The sequence below is a fragment of the Bos taurus genome, chromosome 23 (genome assembly GCF_002263795.3).
Source record: "Bos taurus isolate L1 Dominette 01449 registration number 42190680 breed Hereford chromosome 23, ARS-UCD2.0, whole genome shotgun sequence".
Classification (NCBI taxonomy): Eukaryota; Metazoa; Chordata; class Mammalia; order Artiodactyla; family Bovidae; genus Bos; species Bos taurus.
In genome coordinates this window covers 15,023,370-15,043,959 of record NC_037350.1, presented here as the reverse complement: position 1 = coordinate 15,043,959, position 20,590 = coordinate 15,023,370, and the positions used below count along the sequence as shown (strand labels likewise).

At 39.7% G+C, this 20,590-nt stretch overlaps 1 protein-coding gene across 8 annotated transcripts in view; it reads right to left on the bottom strand.

Annotated features, from left to right (window-relative positions):
• The window catches only part of LOC531747 (adenylate cyclase type 10), a 39,938-nt gene extending 20,877 nt beyond the window's left edge, over window positions 1-19,061 (bottom strand). For 4 of the 8 annotated variants that reach the window (XR_001494844.3, XM_005223521.5, XM_024983975.2 and 1 more), the window contains exons 1-15: window positions 17,910-19,061; window positions 16,546-16,650; window positions 13,947-13,985; window positions 13,012-13,155; window positions 9,847-10,052; window positions 9,478-9,568; window positions 9,293-9,381; window positions 8,354-8,545; window positions 7,848-7,969; window positions 4,815-4,891; window positions 4,522-4,711; window positions 3,973-4,028; window positions 3,100-3,253; window positions 2,750-2,939; window positions 1,480-1,566 (exon numbers count right to left, since the gene is read on the bottom strand). Coding sequence is in view for 7 of the 8 variants with exons in the window: in XM_005223521.5 (XP_005223578.2) it covers window positions 1,480-1,566; window positions 2,750-2,939; window positions 3,100-3,253; window positions 3,973-4,028; window positions 4,522-4,711; window positions 4,815-4,891; window positions 7,848-7,969; window positions 8,354-8,545; window positions 9,293-9,381; window positions 9,478-9,568; window positions 9,847-10,052; window positions 13,012-13,155; window positions 13,947-13,985; window positions 16,546-16,650; window positions 17,910-18,192 (2,025 nt within the window). In the remaining variant the exon portion in view is untranslated. Of the gene's footprint in view, window positions 1-1,479; window positions 1,567-2,749; window positions 2,940-3,099; window positions 3,254-3,972; window positions 4,029-4,521; window positions 4,712-4,814; window positions 4,892-7,847; window positions 7,970-8,353; window positions 8,546-9,292; window positions 9,382-9,477; window positions 9,792-9,846; window positions 10,053-13,011; window positions 13,156-13,946; window positions 13,986-16,545; window positions 16,651-17,681 lie in introns of those variants that run through there. The other 4 variants (XM_005223525.4, XM_005223523.5, XM_002697288.6 and 1 more) reach the window with 4 other exon arrangements.
• Window positions 19,062-20,590: the final 1,529 nt, after the last annotated feature.

The window sequence follows — 20,590 nt, the reverse complement described above, 5'->3', positions numbered from 1 at the left end:
AAGCTTTCAAATATTTCATTTTGGCAAAAGCTTCAAACTGTGTGGGAATGCATAGTATTTTTTATACAGTAACTTCCAAGCCAGGCTGCACATCAGAATTACCTGGGAGTGCTAGCTAAAACCACCAGTTATCATGTTCCACTCATGTAGACTTTTAAAAAAGTATTCTCTTTAATCCACATTCTCCGCCCACATTCCATTCCCCACTGCCACAGGTAATCACGCTAGTATACTTATCATACCACCTTCTGCTTGTACTGCATTCCTATAAAATGTGCATTGCTGTTTTGTCAAGTAAAGTGTTTTTATGTAAATGGTACTGTATTACAGGTCTCATTATTTCTCTTTTTACTCAGGATTTCAAAAATTGGTTTATAACATTATATGTTTTATGTGTACAATATTAAATTTTAACTTCTGTACACACCACACCATGCTTACCACCGAAGGTATAGTTTCCATCCATCACCATATAGTTGACCTCCTACCCTTTGGTAACCAATACTCAGTTCTCTGTATCTCTGTGTTTGCTTTTGCTCATTTATTAATATTCAACATGAATGAAGTTATATGGTATTTGTCTTTCTCCATCTGATTTATTTCACTTAGTATGGTGCCCTCAAGTTCCATCCATGTTGTCAGAAATGGCAAGAAATTATCTTTTTTATTCAGCCATTCCACTTCTGGATATTCATCTGAAGAATATAAAAACACTAATTTGGATAGATACATGCATCCCTATGTTCACTGCAGCATTACTTACGATAGCCAAGATGCAGAAACAACTGAAGTGCTGGCCGATGGATAAATGGATGAAGAATATGTGGTGTATAAATACGTATATGTATATATACACACTCAGCCATAAGAAAAGATAAAATATTCAGGATTATTTTTAGATCACTCTGTGTTGCTATGTTTTCACTTTCTGCCTTACTTCTAATATTGGCACTATATATACTCCAAGTTTCATCTGTAAATTCATGCCAACACCTCCCTAACCTTCACAAACAAAACACTGTAATGAACCAGCTACCTGGGATTTATATCCAGAAGTAGAACTGCTGGGTATAGACGATGGTTTTATTAAAAATTTGACTGGTTACTTCAACATAGCTTTCCAGAATGGATATATCAGTTTCTTCTTATACAGATCCTTGACTCTGGAATCCTAGACTGGGGACTGAGTATCTGTATTTTTGATAAATAGGAGGTAAAGTAGCTATCCACCTGCATCTAGAAATCACTGTTTTAAGTTACTAAAATTTCATTAAGAAACAGGATCAGGAAAGAGCAAACACCTTTTCTTGTATGCTGTGCTGTAGGATGGATTCAATGTTAAAATAAATATAACAATGAAGATATCAATACATATGTAGGCCAAGAAATGTCTAAGTCCAGGTAATATGTGGATAGATTAAAATGAGCATAAACCATTTCCACCTATTAAAATTAATGGTATGTAGCAAAAATACCCACCTTCTCAAGCACTTCAAAAAAACATGCTTTAATCTTCTGTTGTCTGGCCAGGTCATCCATGCGTGAAACTTTGAAGGATAAGGGAAACTGACCAGGAAAATTAACCATATATTATCATTCAAAATGACAATCTAATAAAAATATACAGGTTCTCAAAAGCAAAGAGAAAATGATTCTATTTTGAGTGAGAATGGGTTTCTACAGGAGTGGGCATAGGGTTACAAATACCAATCAATATATAGTTCAGAGGGTGAGACTGAAAGTTCACTGGTGGTTGGAGAGAGACATCTCCTTTTCATGCTGACCTTTGGCAAACCCTTAAAGGATCAAGACTGAGGAATAAAGTGACAGGTCAGACTTAGCAATACCATTCTGGACAATTCTAGTACCCTGGTTATTCTAAATATACCAAAATGAATGTAGCATGAGACCTGTGAGAAAGACTTGCAATGGACATCCTCAACATTGTGCTAGGCTGAAGCACATGAGCTACCAAGCTACCATGGGCCCGAGAGCCCAAGTGAGACTGCTCCTTGACGACTTCAGGCAAGGCCTGTCTTAAGACAGCAGTCTGCTGAGGGACTGGAAAGACTTTTGTTTTCTCTATTTTTTCATTAGATACAATGCCCTGCATGCTGGGTAGATTAGGAGAAGTGATGGAGGATGAATAAATGGAATTGTGGACCAGGGAATTCTTAGTCTACTTGCTATTGGGTACTACATAAATCCTAGATCACTGGAAGCTTTTGAGATTCAGATGCTGGTTCAAGTGACATACTCCCTGATGCAGGAATGGAAAGGGAAAGTTAAAGAACAAGATGCTGCAACCAACTCAAGAACACATGGATACAATTGCTGGGTATCCTCAACTGGTCAGTATCACCTTTTTAGCACTTTCACATTTATAATGTACTCCACATCCTCTAAAATTCATACAAAAACCACATAAAGTACTACAACTGTCATTTTGCAGGTGCCAAAACTGAGGGTCAGAAAGGCTAAGTGATTTGTGCCAAGACATACAACTAGCACATTTCAGAGTTGGTCCTAGAATCCATTCTCCTCAAAAAGGAAAAAGTCTGGGTTCTGGTGTCAAAGACTTTTCAAATCTCAATCCTGCCATTGCTAACTCTGTGTCCTTAGGATATATGTACATATATGTACATATGGCTAAAGGGTTTTAGATTAGAAGACAATACTGGGTCCAATTATCCACCAAAAATATCAGTAATATCAGTCATCCAGTTCACACAGCTATCGCCTTCGTTACCTTCACAAAGAAGAGGTCATTAAAAAGGCAGTGAAGTGGCTCCTCCACTATTCCACTGAGCTGTCTGTGGAGGCGCTCTTGCCGGTAATGGGCTGGGCATGTATCAATCTCGAAGAAGATGGCCATGAGGGTCTGGATGGCGTAGAAGCACTGCTTGGAATCCGCTTTCTTCAGCTTCAACGGCAACACCCTGGTGAACGTTACTATGGTCACTGGGAGTCCCCTGACGCACAGAGAGGCCTCACTCCAGCAGCCCAAGGACGCTGAATCTAATGATACAAGAGTCTCACCAGCGAGGGAAAGGAGCCCCAAGAGAAATACACGCTAACTCAGAAATCAAGACTCTTTACCTGTGCCCTTCCTTCTGGGCCAGGAAGTTTATTTCAGCCAAGAGCTGACTTTTTCCACTGCCTTTTCCACCTTCATATAGAACTGCCTGTCCCTTCTTCTGGTGCAAACATTCCTGCTGTGCCATTCGGAAAGCTTCCAGTTCTTTCTCCCGGTCTGTTAAAGAGACAAGGAGCACATAACATACCTGTACTTCTCAGCAGATACTTATTTATTTGAATTAATTTGTGAAGGTAATTCTCAGAATGGCTTTTTGCCCCAGAATCCTTGACAGAATTCCATTACTTGATAAACCTTCAGATCTTTTTTTCCAGAAAATCAACTCTGGACTATATATAAATGTGTGTTGGGCTTACAAGCTTGCTCCAGAGCCTAAGTAATAATATTGAGGACAACGAGGCACCATATGGACATGGGAGCTACTATATCTTCTCAGCTTTTTGTAAAAAAAAAAATTTCCATTATAACTATTGAGTGTTCAGACTCTGTCACTGCTATGTGAAAATAATGGTCTAGTGGATATAGATAAAACAGATATAAAGACAGGGAATACACAGTATGGGTGAAACAGTCTTGGTGCTATCGTCACTATCTCAGGATGAGGAATTTCCCTCGAAAGATTCCTCTCTAAAGATGAGAATCCTTACAAAGATTCTTACTAAATGTTGGAACTTGAAATGTAAACATCCAGCATGGAAAAGAAATGGCAAGTCCGCCTCAAAATTAACATAAATTCACTAAGAAGGTTGCTCTCTATTTTCTATTACAAGTTTAGGTGCATTTAGTCTCTTTTTGCTTCTTAAATCACATTTTGCTTTTTAAATCACATTTAACCACCTACAAAATTATGACTTAAGGTAAAAAGGGAAACTTACCTAGCAAAGAGTGATTTTTATTTCTCTCTGTGGCCAAATGTCTCTTCCCAAACATTCTGGGGAAAAGGGCAAAGGGAAATGTGTTGATTAAAAACAGATTGAGATAGACAATATACTTTTAAATAGAGAAAAAAAAATAGAGGACAAGTTGTTCTTATAAACAAATATTTTCAAACCATCAAAGAGGTCCAGAGTTCTGTATAAATGTTTTTAAAAAACTAAAAACATTTGGAAGGGGAGAAAAACTATTAATTTTTCCAGGCTTAGGGAAGTAAACAGTGAAAGTACACAAAGAAAAAAGAACATCTAGACTAGTGACCTGCTACTACTGTTCTCTTCATGTTGGACAGAAGAAGTTCACTGAGGAACGAGCTAAGAGCTAAACATAAAAGCTAAAGATCGCAGAAACCCTCCTCTTATGTCTCTTATTCCATCAGGCCAGTATTAGAAGCATCGTTCTCTCTAATTTCATACAATCAAGCACTGATTATTTCTATGCCCTGATTCTATAAAACAGATGGGAGTGAATTATCGCATAATGACACTCACATACATCTTCTATGGCCAACGTATTCATACATCTTCCCTGGGTTAGAGATATTTTTCATCATTTTCTCTGGGAGTTTCTTGAAGTTGTAAGCAGGTAGCATAGATCTCAGATATGTTACCTCATCACAGGACACCAAACCTGGATAAGCAGTTATCATTCTTGCCACGAGGCTTACTTTTGGGCCAATAACTGTATTGCAGAGACAATAAAAAAAAGGATGGAGACTTTTTGATCACCTCCTCCATCTTTGCCCTCTAAATCACAGACCTAACAGTCCAATATCCTTTCCTACCTGTATATTCGTGTCTTGAAACTGCCCCAACCATGCCACAGAATACTGGTCCATTGGTGATACTGATGGAAACAAGCCTGGGGATGAGAAAAATAATAGTTGGTAACTATGCACTCAGAAGCCTCTGCTTCAGGCACCAGACTGCCACTCCCCTAGATCCAGAAGTCTAGTTTTAGAGCTCAGAATGCACAGGCCCAGAGGCTGCTGTCAGACAGCACCACATGGTGGGTACAAAGTACTGAATATTGGGGAAATAGTCAAAAGGAACAAAATGTTTCTCCTTCTCAGGAATGGCAGTTGAAGAGCTATTAGTAGTAAAAACACTAAAAATACCTTGTATCTATCAGATACTTTATGTGTGCTCTTTGAAGTACTTTCAAATTCATTATCTCATCTGATCCTTTGAGGGATAATTAGCAACAAACATGTGAGGCATGCAGGGCAAATATTTAAAATCCATTTGACAGAAGAAAAAAAAAAAACAAAACTGAACCCATTAATTAACTTTCCCAGAGTTGTACGAGTTAATGTTAGAATCAGAATGAGAATCCAGGCCTCCTGACTCCCAGACCAATGTTATTTCCACTACACCGCACTACTTCACATAAAATCCCAAACTGAAAAGTAGATCAATAGAACTATACAGGATTAATGGAACAAATAATGCTAGAATGTGAGAGAAAAGGAATACTCAGAACATCAGGCTGCTGATGGAAGCATTTCCCAAAATATACTCCTTAGAACATTCATCCTTCTGGGTTTTTATATGTCTTGGTGTTTGGTGATCAAGTAAATTTGGGAAATGTTGAATAAAACAAAATACAGCAAATATCTTCATTGTGAGACTACTCAGAAACCTTGATGTTAATGTATATTGTGAACCTTCAAGAAGGAAATATAGTTGCATCAATTCCCAACATACATGACCATGAAGATATTTTCTTTCAGTATTTTTATAAGGACTAATGTTCTACCAAACACACTTTAGGAAATTACTGAATCAGTAATTATCTTTAAGGAAAAAAAAAAACAAAAAACACTGACCTGGAAACTAGATTTTAGAATCTATCACTGTCAAATTACTTGGCTTTCTAACATGACCTATGGGTCTTAGTTTACTTAAGTTAAGGAGGCCAAATGAGATGAACTCTAAGATCTTGTCTAGCTCTTAACATCTACAATGAAAATGAAAGTGAAAGTCACTCAGTCACATCCGACTCTTTGCGATCCCATGGAATTCTCCAGGCCAGAATACTGGAGTGGGTAGCCTTTCCCTTCTCCAGTGTATCTTCCCAACCCAGGGATTGAACCCAGGTCGAACTAAGGATCAAACCAAGGATCAAACCAGGATCGAACCAAGAGCTAGACAAGATCTGGAGAGCTCATCTCAACATCTACAAGGTTCTAAACTAAAAAAGACTGAAAGGACCAAATTATGGTCTAAGAGTCACAGAAGGCATGCTTAAAGGCATTGTAAGATGGTCTCTAATGACCAAAGAAATGACTATCTTATTCAACAGTAAGGGCTAACAGCAGGAGCCTTGAAGACCAGAAGTCAGTGCAAAATTTGGAAACAGAATAGACCGCACTGGAAGGAATGGCTTAGCATACTCATACTGGAGGTACGACTGGCAAGTAGGCTGTAGTATCTGTGGATCTCAACAAGCCTGAAAACACTGCCATCACATACCTGGTGGCTCAGATGGTAAAGAATCTGCCTGCAATGCAGGAGACCAAGGTTTGATCCCTGGGTCAGGAAGATCCCCTGGAGAAGGGAGTGGCTACCTACTCCAGTGTTCTTGCTTTGAGAATTGCATGGACAGAGGAGCCTGGTGGATTACAGTCCATGGGATCCCAAAGAATTGGACACAACTGAGTGACTAACACTTTCACTTTTCACTGAGTATCTATGAAGCAACTGTAGCATCTTATCTATAAAATACCAGGTTGGCCAAAAGGTTTGTTTGGATTTTTCTGTTACATCTTATTGATAAGCCTGAATGAACCTTTTGGCCAACCCAGTAAGAAGTTGAATGAGACAATCTCTAAGTTCTGTTTCAGTATGAAAAGGGAATATTTGTATTTTGTAAGAGGCAGCTATGAGGTAATGAAAATAACACAGGTTTGAGGACAGAAGATCTGGGTGTCATTACCAGTTCTTCTACATGCTAGTAACCCCTCTTCTGGGGCCTCAGTTTCCTCATGTGTAAAAGGATACAAATGTTCACACTGCTACCACATACTAAAGTATTTTAAAAATGTTAAAATATTATGAAAGTATGTGATATAATTTTTATTCATCTTGAATAAGTATGGCAAGCGAACAAATCTTTGACTCAATGTTGACATTAGGAACGACTGTTTTTCAAATCTATTCATGTACGCACTTTCCTTATAGCTTTCTAGTGGGGAAAAAAAAACAAAAAACAAACCCAAAACGGTCATTTGAAAAATTCTAACCAATCATGTCATAGTTGCACAACTTCATTAGGACTAGGCTTTTGTAGGTGGGAGAGTGGTGTGGATATGGAGGCAGGAGATCAATTCAGTGTGAATTCCAGAAAAATCAACAGGACTGGGAAAGACCAAGAGTGAAAGCCAAGAAGAAGAGCGTTGACCAGCTGTGGTCCCTTCTTATCGAGGTAATTGCTCCACAACTTCTCTTCCTTCCCCTCCTCTCCCCAAAGACAGGCAGCCATCTCTTCACATACAGATATATTAGTTGTATATTAATTTACACATTGGTTGTCCCTTTGCAGTGTTCTAGCATCTTGCTATGCATACTCTGCACCTTCCCCTCTCCCACCCTACTGGATGAAAACTTACACCCATTTCCCCTGGGAATCGAGCACACAGTTCTGTATCTAGTGATTTCTTAACATATCTTGTCTTCTGACTTCCCTTAGCATGCTCCCTCCCCTTTAGGCAGACTCTGGATGCTCTCAACCCCTGCTACTTGTTACCACCTCCTACCCTGCCTGCAGAACCCCACTGGGTCTGTGAAGCTCCTCTCTGCCCCACCTTCCTCCTCACTTGGTCTCAGCAAGATTCTCCCAGCAGAAGCTGAAGATGCTGAAGGAGCTCTCCAGGGCATGTGCACACTCGTCTGGCTTCTTATCCCCAGGTAGGCCGAAAACACAGAGGAACATGCAGCCCTGAGACAGGTGACAAAGAAAGAAAAGGGAAATTGACCAGGGGAAGAAATATAGCTTGCCTCAACTGAACCAGCTTCCCTGAGTGAAGCCAGACCTTCATGGCTGGGTTTTCTATTAGACATGAAGGAGTCTAGGATCTAGGATTCTAGGATCCTAGGTCACATCAACATGGAAATTGTTAAAGAAAGAATAGAAAAACTTCATTTAACTATATAAAGAACTGAAATTTAAAACACCAGAGAAATATGTTAAGAACTTTCAAAAATTCAATTTCTAGTCTCTATTTTTGAGAGAGAGTGTCTATCAGTGAGAGAGAAACTGGTCATAAGACTATTATTCCTTACTCACCATTAATGTTGATATGTCAAGTTCCCTTGTACTTACTGTCTCAAACATAAAGATCCGGCTCAGCTGGCCACCCCCTGTCTCTATCACTGTGGAGATGTATAACGCAGCCTCCTGGATAAGATGGCACAAATGCAACACCCATGCTGTCTTGTGGAACTCGAGGCTGACCAAAACCATAGTCACAGTGCGGAATTCGGATATATACTCCATAGGCTGGCCTTCATCAATCTACAAAGACACGGTGAGTCACCTTGCTGTATCTTCAACTTTCAGTATCATGGTTAGGCATTTAAGTTCTATATTCCATGGTAAACATGAGAAAATAACTTTCGGATATCAGACAAAAAACTTAAAATTCAGATTCAAGAGGCATCAGATCAGATCAGATCAGATCAGTCACTCAGTTGTGTCCGACTCTTTGTGACCCCATGAATCGCAGCACGCCAGGCCTCCCTGTCCCTCACCAACTCCCAGAGTTCACTCAAACTCACGTCCATCTAGTCAGTGATGCCATCCAGTCAAGAGGCATAGAGCATGTACCAACTAGTGCACTTGGAGTTAAAATCATTTGACTTTAAATCTAACTGACTGATGAAATTTGCCAAGCTTTTCTATTTTCCTCTCTAAGACACAGTTTGATATATCTATTAGTCTTTATATCACTTACTACAGGATTCACATATACAGAATCAATCAACACATATTTACCAAGCATACACTCTATACTTTATTTACAGAGTATTAGTTTCCAGAGGGACAAACAAAAACCAAATATGGTTTCTACTTTCCAGGACTGAGAAATCTAAACTCATAAGACCTGTCAGTAATTGGTGCAGATGGGAAAATCTGCTGGTATTACTATAGGGAGGAGATGAACTGGATCAATATGAATGGTTGTCACATATGTACATGTACACTTATTTATATAAACACACACACAGCCTACACACAATGACTCAAGAACTAGGAAACAACCTTCTTCAAAAGGTTTTTCATTATGTGCTTCCGCAGGGTTTGCTCAAGTGCAGAATCTGGATCCAACTCCAGGGCGGCTCTTAGAATGTCTGAGAGAAGGAAAACAAACAAAACGTCTCCAGCCATGCAGAAAATTAATCTTTGAAATGGGCATGGGTAGTATAATAAAGGACAAAGTCACTTACCAGCACTTGTCCGGTAATGTGGCAGATAATCGAGGCACTTGTAAAAATGCTCATCAAAATCAAATGGGTCAATGATCCGCATATCTCTTAACTATAGAAAGGGAACTGCTCAATTCGGTGTCCACCCACCAACTGGATTACCTTTGGTTCTTTAATAGAGGGCTGAGGATGGCATTTCCCTTGTTTATTGCTTATCTTTTCCGCCTTACTATTCTGCCTTATTTTCCTGGGAGAGTATCCCTCACCTCCCTCCAAAATAAAAGTTCCAGTGGCTACTGGGTTGGCCTGGTGTTGAGCACAGCCAGAGTACTACCCTGCACAGCAGGAAGTCCTTTTCAGGACTTTCAGTGGATGTGACCAGCCTCCTACCTTCACAGCTTCATCCTCCCGCATGATTTCCACTTCAAACATGTACTGCTCACAGAGCTTCCAGCAGTTCCAGGACAGGACAATCTCATTTGCTTGAGCCAACCGTTGAGCTAACTGCACACCATCTACATCCCGGCCAATCACCAAGAGGTACTGGCGCTGCTCATCTCCAACAATAACCTGGGAAATCCGACCTGCAGATAGACCTATCCAGAGAAAAGAAGACAACTGATGTCCAGACAAACTCAGCCGGCAAACTATGCAAAGAGTGGGGGTGGGGTTGGAATCCTCACATTGCTTTATACATCATACCAAACTCATTGCCCACAGCTGCAGAAGTATTAGGTGAGCTCACCCTCAAAAATTATACCTTGCCCCAGATTTCCTTCTGTGTTAAATACACCTACAGGCAGACATTCAAACAAGCCTGTGTTGTATGAGGGAAGAAACTCTTGGATCCTAGGCGTCCAAGAATCTTCTCTCTAAATTGTTCTTCTAATAGATAGCTAGGTCCTGATGGCAGAGACCAAATGGTTATGCTAAGGAACTTGGCCACTCTGTAACCACACCAGCTCTCCTCATACGTGACCAGGACTGAGAGAGCAGACAATCAGTATTTACCACGAATGGGCTTTGCCATACCCTTTTTTTCTGCCTCCTGTTTTTCTTGCTCTGGAGGATTTTTTTTTATTGTTAATAACACCTGAAAAACTGGCTTGCTTGCCAGGAAAGATATGACTATAACCACGAGAAGTATGCCCTTAGGTAAGTCACCCAATCCAACAAGGGAAAAGCAATTTTAAAAGAACGACAGAGGTATATACTTTTGGTATACAATTTTGGTTTTTACAAATGTCTGTAAATTTGAAAACACAGCAATGCAAACCATCTAAAATGAAATACAGGGAGGAAAAAAGAAACAATGAACATAGCAACAGCAAGCTGTGGGACAATTTCAAGTAGTCTCGTAGGTATATAACTAGACAGAGGAAGAGTTAAAAGTTATTTGAAGAAATAATGGCAGAACATTTTCTAAATGTTACAAAAACTAGAAACCTATAGAACCAAGAATCTCAGATTCCCAAGCAAAAGAAAAATTAAGAAAACTGTACCAAGGTACATCATTATCAGATTACCTAAAACCAGTGATAAAGAAAATATATTAAAAGCAGCTGAAGTGGAAGAGGAGACACAATATATACAAAGAAACAAAAATAAAGCTGAAAGTAGATTTTTTGTTGGAAACACTGCAAGCTAGAAGACAGCAGAACAGCTTTCATGTAAGAGGGGAAAACTCTGTCGATCTAGAATTCTATACCCAGGGGAAATACCCTTCGAAAACAGAGGTGAAGTATTTTTTTTTTTTTTTTTGCAGACACAAAAACATATCTACAGCAAACCCATACTATGAGAAATGTTAAAGGAAGTTCTTCAACCTCAAACAGACAATAAAAAAGGTTGATTAGGACATGGAGAAATTGGAACTTTCATACATTGCTGGCGGAAATGTAAAATGGTACAACCACTTTGGTAAAAAAAAAAATTAACAATTTCTGAAGAAGGTAAACATGCATCTACCATTATGACCCAGCCCTTTCACTCCTACGTATTTAACCAAGAGAAGTAAATGCAAATGTCCATACAAAGACTTGTACAGAGATGTTCATGACAGCTTTACTTGTAATAGCCCCAAATGGATAACACTGAATGATGAATCTCAAATTATGCTGAATTAAAGTAGCCAAAAAGTACATACCGTATGATACCACTTATATAACATTATTTAAAAATTAAAAATAAACTCTAAGATAGAAAGGAGATCTGTGATTGTTTGGGGATGGGGAGAGAAGGGAGGGAAAGCTTATAAAGGGGCACAGAAAACTTTAGTGAGTGCTGAATATGTTCATTATTTTGATTGTAGTCATGGTTTCAAAAGTATATACATATGTCTATGCACAGTATCAATTATGAATTATCTACCAATAAAACAAAAACCAGAAGAACAAAAAAAGGATGGTAGGAGAGACGCCATATAACTCAGAATATCATTCTTCACTTCTGCTCCTCAAAATACCAATGAATAGCTGGAGCCAACCTTTGCCCTTACTTCAGAAACCCTTGGAGGCTGTGGACCCCTGTGAGGCAGTTTTTTGTATAGAGCTTCCCCTTCAGCCTTGACTCTGCCACTGTTGCAACTGTGGCCTGTGTTCAGTTTTTAAATTCGAGGGCATTGTATTATATTTTTGATAATGTAATACAGTAACATAGTTCAAAAACCAAACATTAAACCAAACATATACATTAAAGTCTTGATTCCAACTTATATATCTATCTACACTATTTTCCCCCAATAGGAAACTTTTATTAGTTTCTATCTTTCTAGTGTTTCTTTATACAAATATAAACAAATAAAAATTCTTAACTTTTCCTCCTTACTCAAAAGGTAGCATACTAAACACAGTGCTCTGCATCTTGCTTTTTCTCACCTATATTTTGGAGCTATTGCTATAGCAAAACATCTTTTTTTAAAGTTGCAGAGAATCTCAGTAGGTAGACATGTTATTGTTTATTTAACTCGTCTTCCATAGATGTATTATTTTCACACTTTTATCACAATTTATATTGCAGCCAATAATTTTACACATATGATATTTTATAAATATTCAGATGTACCTATAGGATAAATGGTATGGTTGAAGGATAAATGTTAGGATTGCTGGATTGAAGAAAAAAATGCATTTGCAATCTTGGTAGAGATTACTGAATCAGCCTCCATGGAAGCTGTACCACTGCTGACTCTCATCAGCACTGTGTGAGGTTTACTCTTCACAACCTCATCAACAGTGTGCTCAGCATCTGAACTTTTCCATATCTAGAGATAAGAAATGATCTAAATTGGTACTTTCAGTTGGTATTTTTCTTATTATGAAGTTGACCAGTTTTCTACAAGTTACTAGGGATGTTTTCTTTATGTTCTACTTGTTCTTTGCTCATTTCTCTCTTAGAATGTTAGTCTTTTCTTGATTTTTATGTGTTTTTTCTATATTAGAAAAATTCACCTGTCTACATAAGTTGCAAATGTTTTTTCTCTAGGTTGTCATTTATCTTTTGAATTTTTATAGTGGTTTATTATTTTTAACTGATCACTCTTCTAGTAGCTATTACCTATCTTTAGCTGCAGGTCCTGGCCTTCTCTGGTATGGTAGATCCCAAATTTCTCCTGTATCTCCAGACTGCATTTTGCCACCAGAGTAATGATGTCACTCAGTTGATTTTGTTCCACTGTCCAGAGTGCTAGGAGCACATTCCCTGCAGAGATAAAAAATAGGCTGACAGAGATCAAATACCCGAATTCACTCGCCAGGGCAAACCCACAGTAATGCAGATGTCATGCAAGGTGTTAGACAAGGTTTCTCGGCCCTATTTATCATGCCAGGTTAAAATACTGCTTTAGATCCTCAAAACTAATCAGCATATAAAAACATTACTAGGTAGAAGCTGAAATGTTCTTAAAACTAAGGCTATTTCTGGTAACCCTTTCTCTTTTTTCCATCAGTACATAAGGCTATTTCTGGTAACCCTTTCTCTTTTTTCCATCAGTACATTAACAGAAAGAGGAGAGGTACTAGCTAACAAGTTCATAAAATGTAGGATTACATTCAAGTTGAATTCTAAGTTTTTAAGCGGTTTTATTAAATTTAAGTGAAAGGATAGGCCAACTCTGTGGCAGATAGCTGTTAATGATCCTAAGAGTTCTCCAGAAAGGAGAGACAAGCTAGACTTCTCTCCCTATCGTATACTTAGATTCTGCTATTAGTGACCAAGTTTTTCGTCAGTTTTCTCATGAATGCGTTATAGGTACTTATTTTTCTGTCATTCAATCTGAACAAAATGTAAAGGACATGGGAGCTTACTACCGACACGGCTTTTCCATTAAATTGAGAGATCCTCCGAGGCAGAGACTGTGCCTTCCTCATCTTTGCTTTCCCAGGGCCCAGTACATGTTAAATAACCAAACAATGCTATATGCCAAATTCCATCTAAATATTGTCTTCTTAACTTACAGTGCTGTAAATACTAAAAAACAAACTGAAAAATACCTGTGATATTTAGGATATCTCCTCCAAAACAGAGCACATCTGAAATCAAGTAAGGGAGAGAGAGGAAAACGAGTCATAAATCAGAGATATACCAGATCACGGGCAGAGTCATATATGATGAAAAGAATGGCCTACTGAGTTTTTCCTCCAATTTTTTTCTGGTTAATTTATTCTCTCTAAAGCTCAGACTCCTTCTTTCTTTCCTCTAAATTCTCCCGCAAATCCGTGGTTCCTATATCCGTAGTCTCTAAAAACGGGAATGTCCTCCTCAAAAACCCTTTGAAGTTATCTTCAAAGCCATTCTATTTGTTCTCTGGATCCTAGTCCCTTTCACCTTCTTAAAAACTTCACTCCCTTTCTTATCTTCTCTCTACTTCATCATTCCCATTAATATATATTAAAAAAAAACAAACACCAAAGCACAACAAAATTAACCCATGTATTCTTGGCTGTTTTCTTCTCTAGTTATTAGCTCATTTTTGTTATATTCCCAGCAAAACAATTCTCAAGAGACTGGTGATACACAAGTTTTTCCTCCTATCCTAATCATGCTTATTTTCTTTACCATTCTCTTCTCAGTTTATTCCAATTTGGCCATTTCCACCAATTCACTAAAATTATCATCAACAGCATTCATCTTGCTAAATTCACTACTTTTCTGACATCATTGCACTTGATACCCTTTCATTTTCAACCCAGCTAGAACGGCCCTCTTCTAGAGACATTACTTCCACTTAGTCTTCAGAAATACCACAAAATCCTACCTGACTGGCTGATTTACAGTCTCTTTTGTAGGTTCTTTCTCGGTTATCAAAATCCTCCCCTGGAATTCCTTAAGGCTTAGTCTTAGGCTCTTTATTTACACTCGCCCCATGCAGACTCAATCATTTATTAACTGTAATATCTTCATGCCATCAATTCACTTTTCAACTCTAACAGATCTATTCTCTGAGCTCCATCTCAATCACAGCTACTAACTTCATTTCTCCCCTTGAATGACTGACTTATTAACTTATTAACATCTTTAAACTCAATCTATTAAAACAGAGGCCTTAATTTTCCTTCTCAAAGCCATCTTTCCCATCACGATTCAGTGATTCCACCATATAACTCAGTTACAAAAGTCAGAAAACTTGAGAATCCGTTTCCTCACTGCTTCCCACTGAAATCTGATACATTAGAAAATCCTGTCTGCTGAACTGCGAAATATTTGTATTTCAAATCATCTCCATATAGCTCCCTTCATTGCCATATATCTAGACCAATGGTTTCAACTTTTACCGCATACTGAACTTGCCTGTGAAACTTTAAAAATCCTCATTCATGGGCCTCACCCAAGACATTCTAATTTAACTGGTCTGGGGTGAAGTCTAGACAGGATTTTTAAAAGCTTCCTAAGTGGCATCCAATGTGCTGCCAAGGTTGAGAAACACTAACCTAGATAAAATCTCCATTATCTTGCTGCAACTGCTCCAAATGCCTCTTCCAGCTTCCATTCTTAACACCTATCCTCCATTAGTTCCCAATAATACAATCTCCACGGGGGGTAGGCAGGTACTGCAGCTTTTTTATTTTCCCATCTGTTTCCAATACCCAGCAGTTCTTGCTTATAATACAAACATGATACATGATTTCCATCTCCTCCTTTCGTCCAAACTTGAAGAAATCAACTGAAAGACTTTATTTTTAAATTAAAAAAAAATTTTGGCCACACCCCACAGCTTGCAGGATCTTAGTTCCTGGACCAGGGATTGAACCCGGACTCCAGTATTGGAAGCATGGAGTCCTAACCACTGGATTACCAGGGAATTCTCTAAAAATCTTTTATACTTGTTCCTCAGGGGTACAGGGGCAGTCAAATAGTCACTTTACATGGCTAAAGGAAATGCCACAAAGTAATTATTCTGGTGAATCTCAGAATAATGATATAACTCAACAGGATTCTGTCAGTAAAGGAAGGCAATGTTATATTAGTACTAAAGGGTATAGGGCCAGAGTAATTTATGTTAGGTAGACCTAATTAGACTCAAAGCTCTTTGAAGAGTAGATTTTTGCATGCCCTGCACTTATTACAACGTATGTCACAGAGATGGTACTCAGAACATGTTTATTGTACAAATGAAAAGTCCCTCTCCCTTCCAGATTAGGCAAATATCCACAAACTTAATAAACGGCAGAAAGTAAACACTCATTCCTACTTCAACAGATCAAAATGCAGTAACAGAATGGGAAGGTGTTCTGTATGTTTTATCTGATATACACATGAGATACATATTACAGTTTGAAGAGACAACCTGAGGAATACTTTATTTTGAAATAAAATACAAATATATAAAGTAAAAAGCAGCACTTTCCTCCCCTTTCTGAACAGGATGAGTCAACATGATGTGAAACTGGGTATAATGGCAGATACAGGCAAAGATCTAGCTCATGAGTGGCAAAAAGATATTAAGATATTAACCAAAAGATATTAAGGATGAATGACACTAAAAGGATGTCACTTTTAGTGTGCATTTTAAAGTACCCCAGGTCCCCTTCTGTTACAAACCCTCAGGGGCCCAGCAGCACACCTCTTTCCTCCCCCACAATAGTCACTCACGCTCCACGATGTCACTAATGTAATAACTGAAGATGTGGGCCAGTCTGTCCATGTCATGTTCCAACTTGCAGCTCAGGCTGAACCTGTCCATTAATGCTGTAAACCCTGACCACCAAAGCAAAAATCACTATGTTAGCTGCAAATCCTAAACTTTTAGGCTCTATTCCCTCCACACATCAGGCCAGTAAAACCGAAGATCTCTTCAAGATGAAGTGAAGTGAAGTGAAGTCGCTCAGTCGTGTCCAACTCTTTGCGACCCCATGGACTGTAGCCTACTAAGCTCCTCGGTCCATGGGATTTTCCAGGCAAGAGTACTGGAGTGGGTTGCCATTTCCTTCTCTTCAAGATGAGTCATTTCATTATCTTTTAACATGATGTTGCTTAGCAAGTACTCAAGGCCAGACTGGTTGCTGCTACCTCTGGGAGTCCAGAGGGCCACCCTCCCCCATGTTTACAGGAGCTGCCCATGGTGAAGACTCATCCAAATCCAGCTAGTGCTTTCCCATTACACCTTCTTAAGGCTCCCTGGCCCAGGGAAACTGTGGCATTCCCCCCTGCCCCACGTGAGGGACAGAGAAACCACTGACAAGGAGAATGGATTAAAGCCTTATGGAAAACTCATGGAGAGCTTTTCTAGGACAGACACCCGAATCACTCATTTTCATATTAGTGACACACTTAGCTCCATAAATATGATATAAATAAATGACTCTCATAGCAGTTGTGCACGCATATGAAGTCACTTCAGTCCTGTCCAGCTCTTTGTAACCCTATGGGCTACAGCTCGCCAGGCTCCTCTGTCCATGGGCTTCTCCAGGCAACAACACTGGAGTGGGTTGCCATGCCCTCCTCATACGTATCTTTCCCACCCAGGGATCAAACTAAGGTCTCTTATATCTCCTGCATTGGCAAGCTGTACCACTAACGCCACCTGCGAATCCCCTCTGCTGGGTCTTAACTCCTAGAACAATGGCGGGCACTTACTTACAGACTCAAAATAGGAATTAACTGAGCAAATAGAATCACTGGATGAAGTAGAATGTTTAATGGAAAATGCTCAAGGTTGGGAATAACTTGGGTTCAAAGCCTGCCATATGACCCTGAAAAATCCTTTCCCCTTTCTGTGTCTCAATTACATCGTCGCTGAAGTGAATTCCAGGGCTACGCCAGGTCGTCCGAAAAGGCGTCCTCCTGCTCTGCAAATGGCCCTCTAGTTTTCGGCGGAGGCGGCGAGAAGTGTAGACACACTCCGCCTTAGCTCACCCCGCGGCCACGCCCGTAACCGCCGCGGCCCAGACGAGCTGAAGCCTAACGGCTACTCCTCCAGCAGGTCGGGAGAGCGACGCGTCTCCCTTCGCCCTCACCCGTCACGTGGACGCCAAGGAGGACGCCCTGGGCCGTGGCGAGCTCGGGTTCAGATCCCCTGGGATTCCTGAAGACCAGTAGGTCGGGAAGCAGCGCCGCCAACCTGGCCTCTACTGGCCATAGAGGCGGCGCCGCCAGCCGCTTGGCGGTTGCCATGGCGGCGGCGGGCTTGCCCGTCGAGTTACCGGAAACGGGGGTCCCTCCGCGTAGTAGCCAATCCTCAACGACGGCCCTGACTGGTCCCTCCCACCAACCAATCAGTGCGGACTCACTTGGGGCCATTCCCTAGTTTTTCAGCGCTTTAGCGCTAGCTCCGGCTTCCGGTGGGTGGGAAGGCGGAGCGGAAGGCGGACTGGGCGGTGTCTTCGAAGGAGCAAAACTTGACGTTTTAAAATGTTTGAAACATGAAAATGCTTCTACAATAAAACTGATCAACTGGGACAAGTATCGAAAGGGCGGTCCTTTTCATTTCACCGGCATTGAAAGTTGGGTCATCTTAGTTTCTAAGGACGAATTCCATTTGGCATCTGACGAAAGCAAACTCAGAATGGTTTTTTAATACCGTTAGACTAAGGCTGTTTAACACAGGCAGTCCTTTTCTTCCGTTTTTGTTGTCTGCCAGGTCATTCGGTATCATGGGAGTATTTCCCGAGCTGTTTCTCTCGCACTTTTGTGTGAAAAGGTACTTTTGAGGTTAAAAGGTACTTTTGAGGTTACCGGTCTGTGGGTCGTATTTGTTAAAATACTAAGCAATAAAAGGATGAGTATATTATAGATTTTTAACAATCACAGAAATGCATCTGTTTTCCTGCATAAAGAAATTAAAAACCACATCTTCACTGTTTAGTTCTACATGTGTCAATGCTGTTTTGGTGACAAAGGGCTAGTTTTACTCATGGAATTACTGCCTCTTAATGAACACGTCCAGTGAGAATATCAAATAAATGATCAACCACAGGGGACAGCAGTATCTCCTCAGTAGAGTGGGAGGGCCAAAGGGCAGAAAAAGAGGTGAAGGGGCAACACACAGCTCCTGGTTTCACACTGTCCACGGAGCACATGTGTTTACAAAGATTGCAATACATAATAAACACAATCCAGAACCTATGGGATGTAGACTCCTCAAAATTCAAGACACTTTTTAGCATTTTTATATTTATTTTAAAAAGTAACAACTGAAATGACATCAATGATCCATCACCTGTGCTTCTTCCACTGCTGAGGGGGAAAAAAACCCAAATCCTCCTATGTAGTTGAGTCCCGAAGGAAAATCAAGACATTATTACCAGACATCCATTAGCCAGAAGAATGCTCTAAAAATGCTCTTTTGGTCCAGTGGTATAGACACTGACATGTTCAATGTACCAGTGCAATTAAAATATATACATTTACAATTATCCTGCCAAAAAAAGCACTTAAAATAACTATGTATTAAACCAATTATTCACTCATCCATTCACTCTTTTTGCATCACTACAGTCACAAGGACAAATGAATAAAAGAACTTCTAGAGTATCTGAGGGGTGTGGGTGGGGGGAGAGGTGGGAGAGGATTAAAAAAAAAAAAAAAAACTTCTAGTAACAAAGAAAAAAATCCAAACCTCACCCCAACTTTATGGGTTATTATGTGCTAAAATGACAATAAAAGGGTCATGAGCTGTCTGAAATGCAATGACAAAATGACAACTGAAGCATTCAAAAAAAAAACAAACCCAAATTTGTGAGAAAATAATCCACAACAGTATGAGGTTGGTAGTATATGTACAATCTTACAGACACAAATAAATAGCATTTTAGAACTGTTGTTGGCTTAAGTACTAGAAATTAGTTCTGAGGAATTTCTTCTGAACTCTGCATCTTGAAGACTCCTAAACAAAACCAAAGGATAAAAACTCCTCATTGTTTTTAGTAATCTGTCATCTGAAGATGGGGCTTACCAAATGAAGTCAACACCAAAGGGTCAGATGAGTAGACTCAAGGGAGTAGGGAGATACTTCACTTCCTGCTTTCTCTGCACAGCTCTGTACCTCTGTTTTGTACCATTACACTGATTTCCTTTTGTGATGTTTTCTTTGGTGGGTTTAATTTCTTTTCCCTCTTAATACAGCTAGAGTGATATCAAAGGAAGAGCCAATCCCTAGTCTTGGTATTGAAATTGAAACCAAATGTTCTTGGAAAGAATTACAAAGTTTTCCTTGTTTCTAAAAAAAAAAACCAAAAAACAAAAAAAACAAAACCCAAAAACTCTTCTGAAATCACCTTAGTTCTCCCAGGGTTCCACATCTAGAAAAGAAACATTTTTTTTTTCTGAGGCACAGCCTACTTTGGGGACTTCAGCCCTGCTCCTGACCCTGCAGGAATCTCTATCTCCAATCTGTACTTTACCCCCAGAACATGGATGCAAAGTGAAAGCCTTTCTGCACAAGACCTATGGAGAAAAGGGGAAACGAACGGAAACTGGTACCAAAGAATCAGCTGCCACGGGAAGAATGAGAATGTTCACTCTCTTGGGCCAGCACAAAGCACAGCAGGAGTGAAGCCAACATCCACCTCACACTCTAGCAGGCAACCTGGATTATGTCCCAGCTAGCTTGACTGAACAGTGCTTTCCAGAAGTTGTCAAGGGTCAAATCTCAGACTTCCCTTTCCATGCTTGTTAAAAGGTTATAGCATAAATGTAA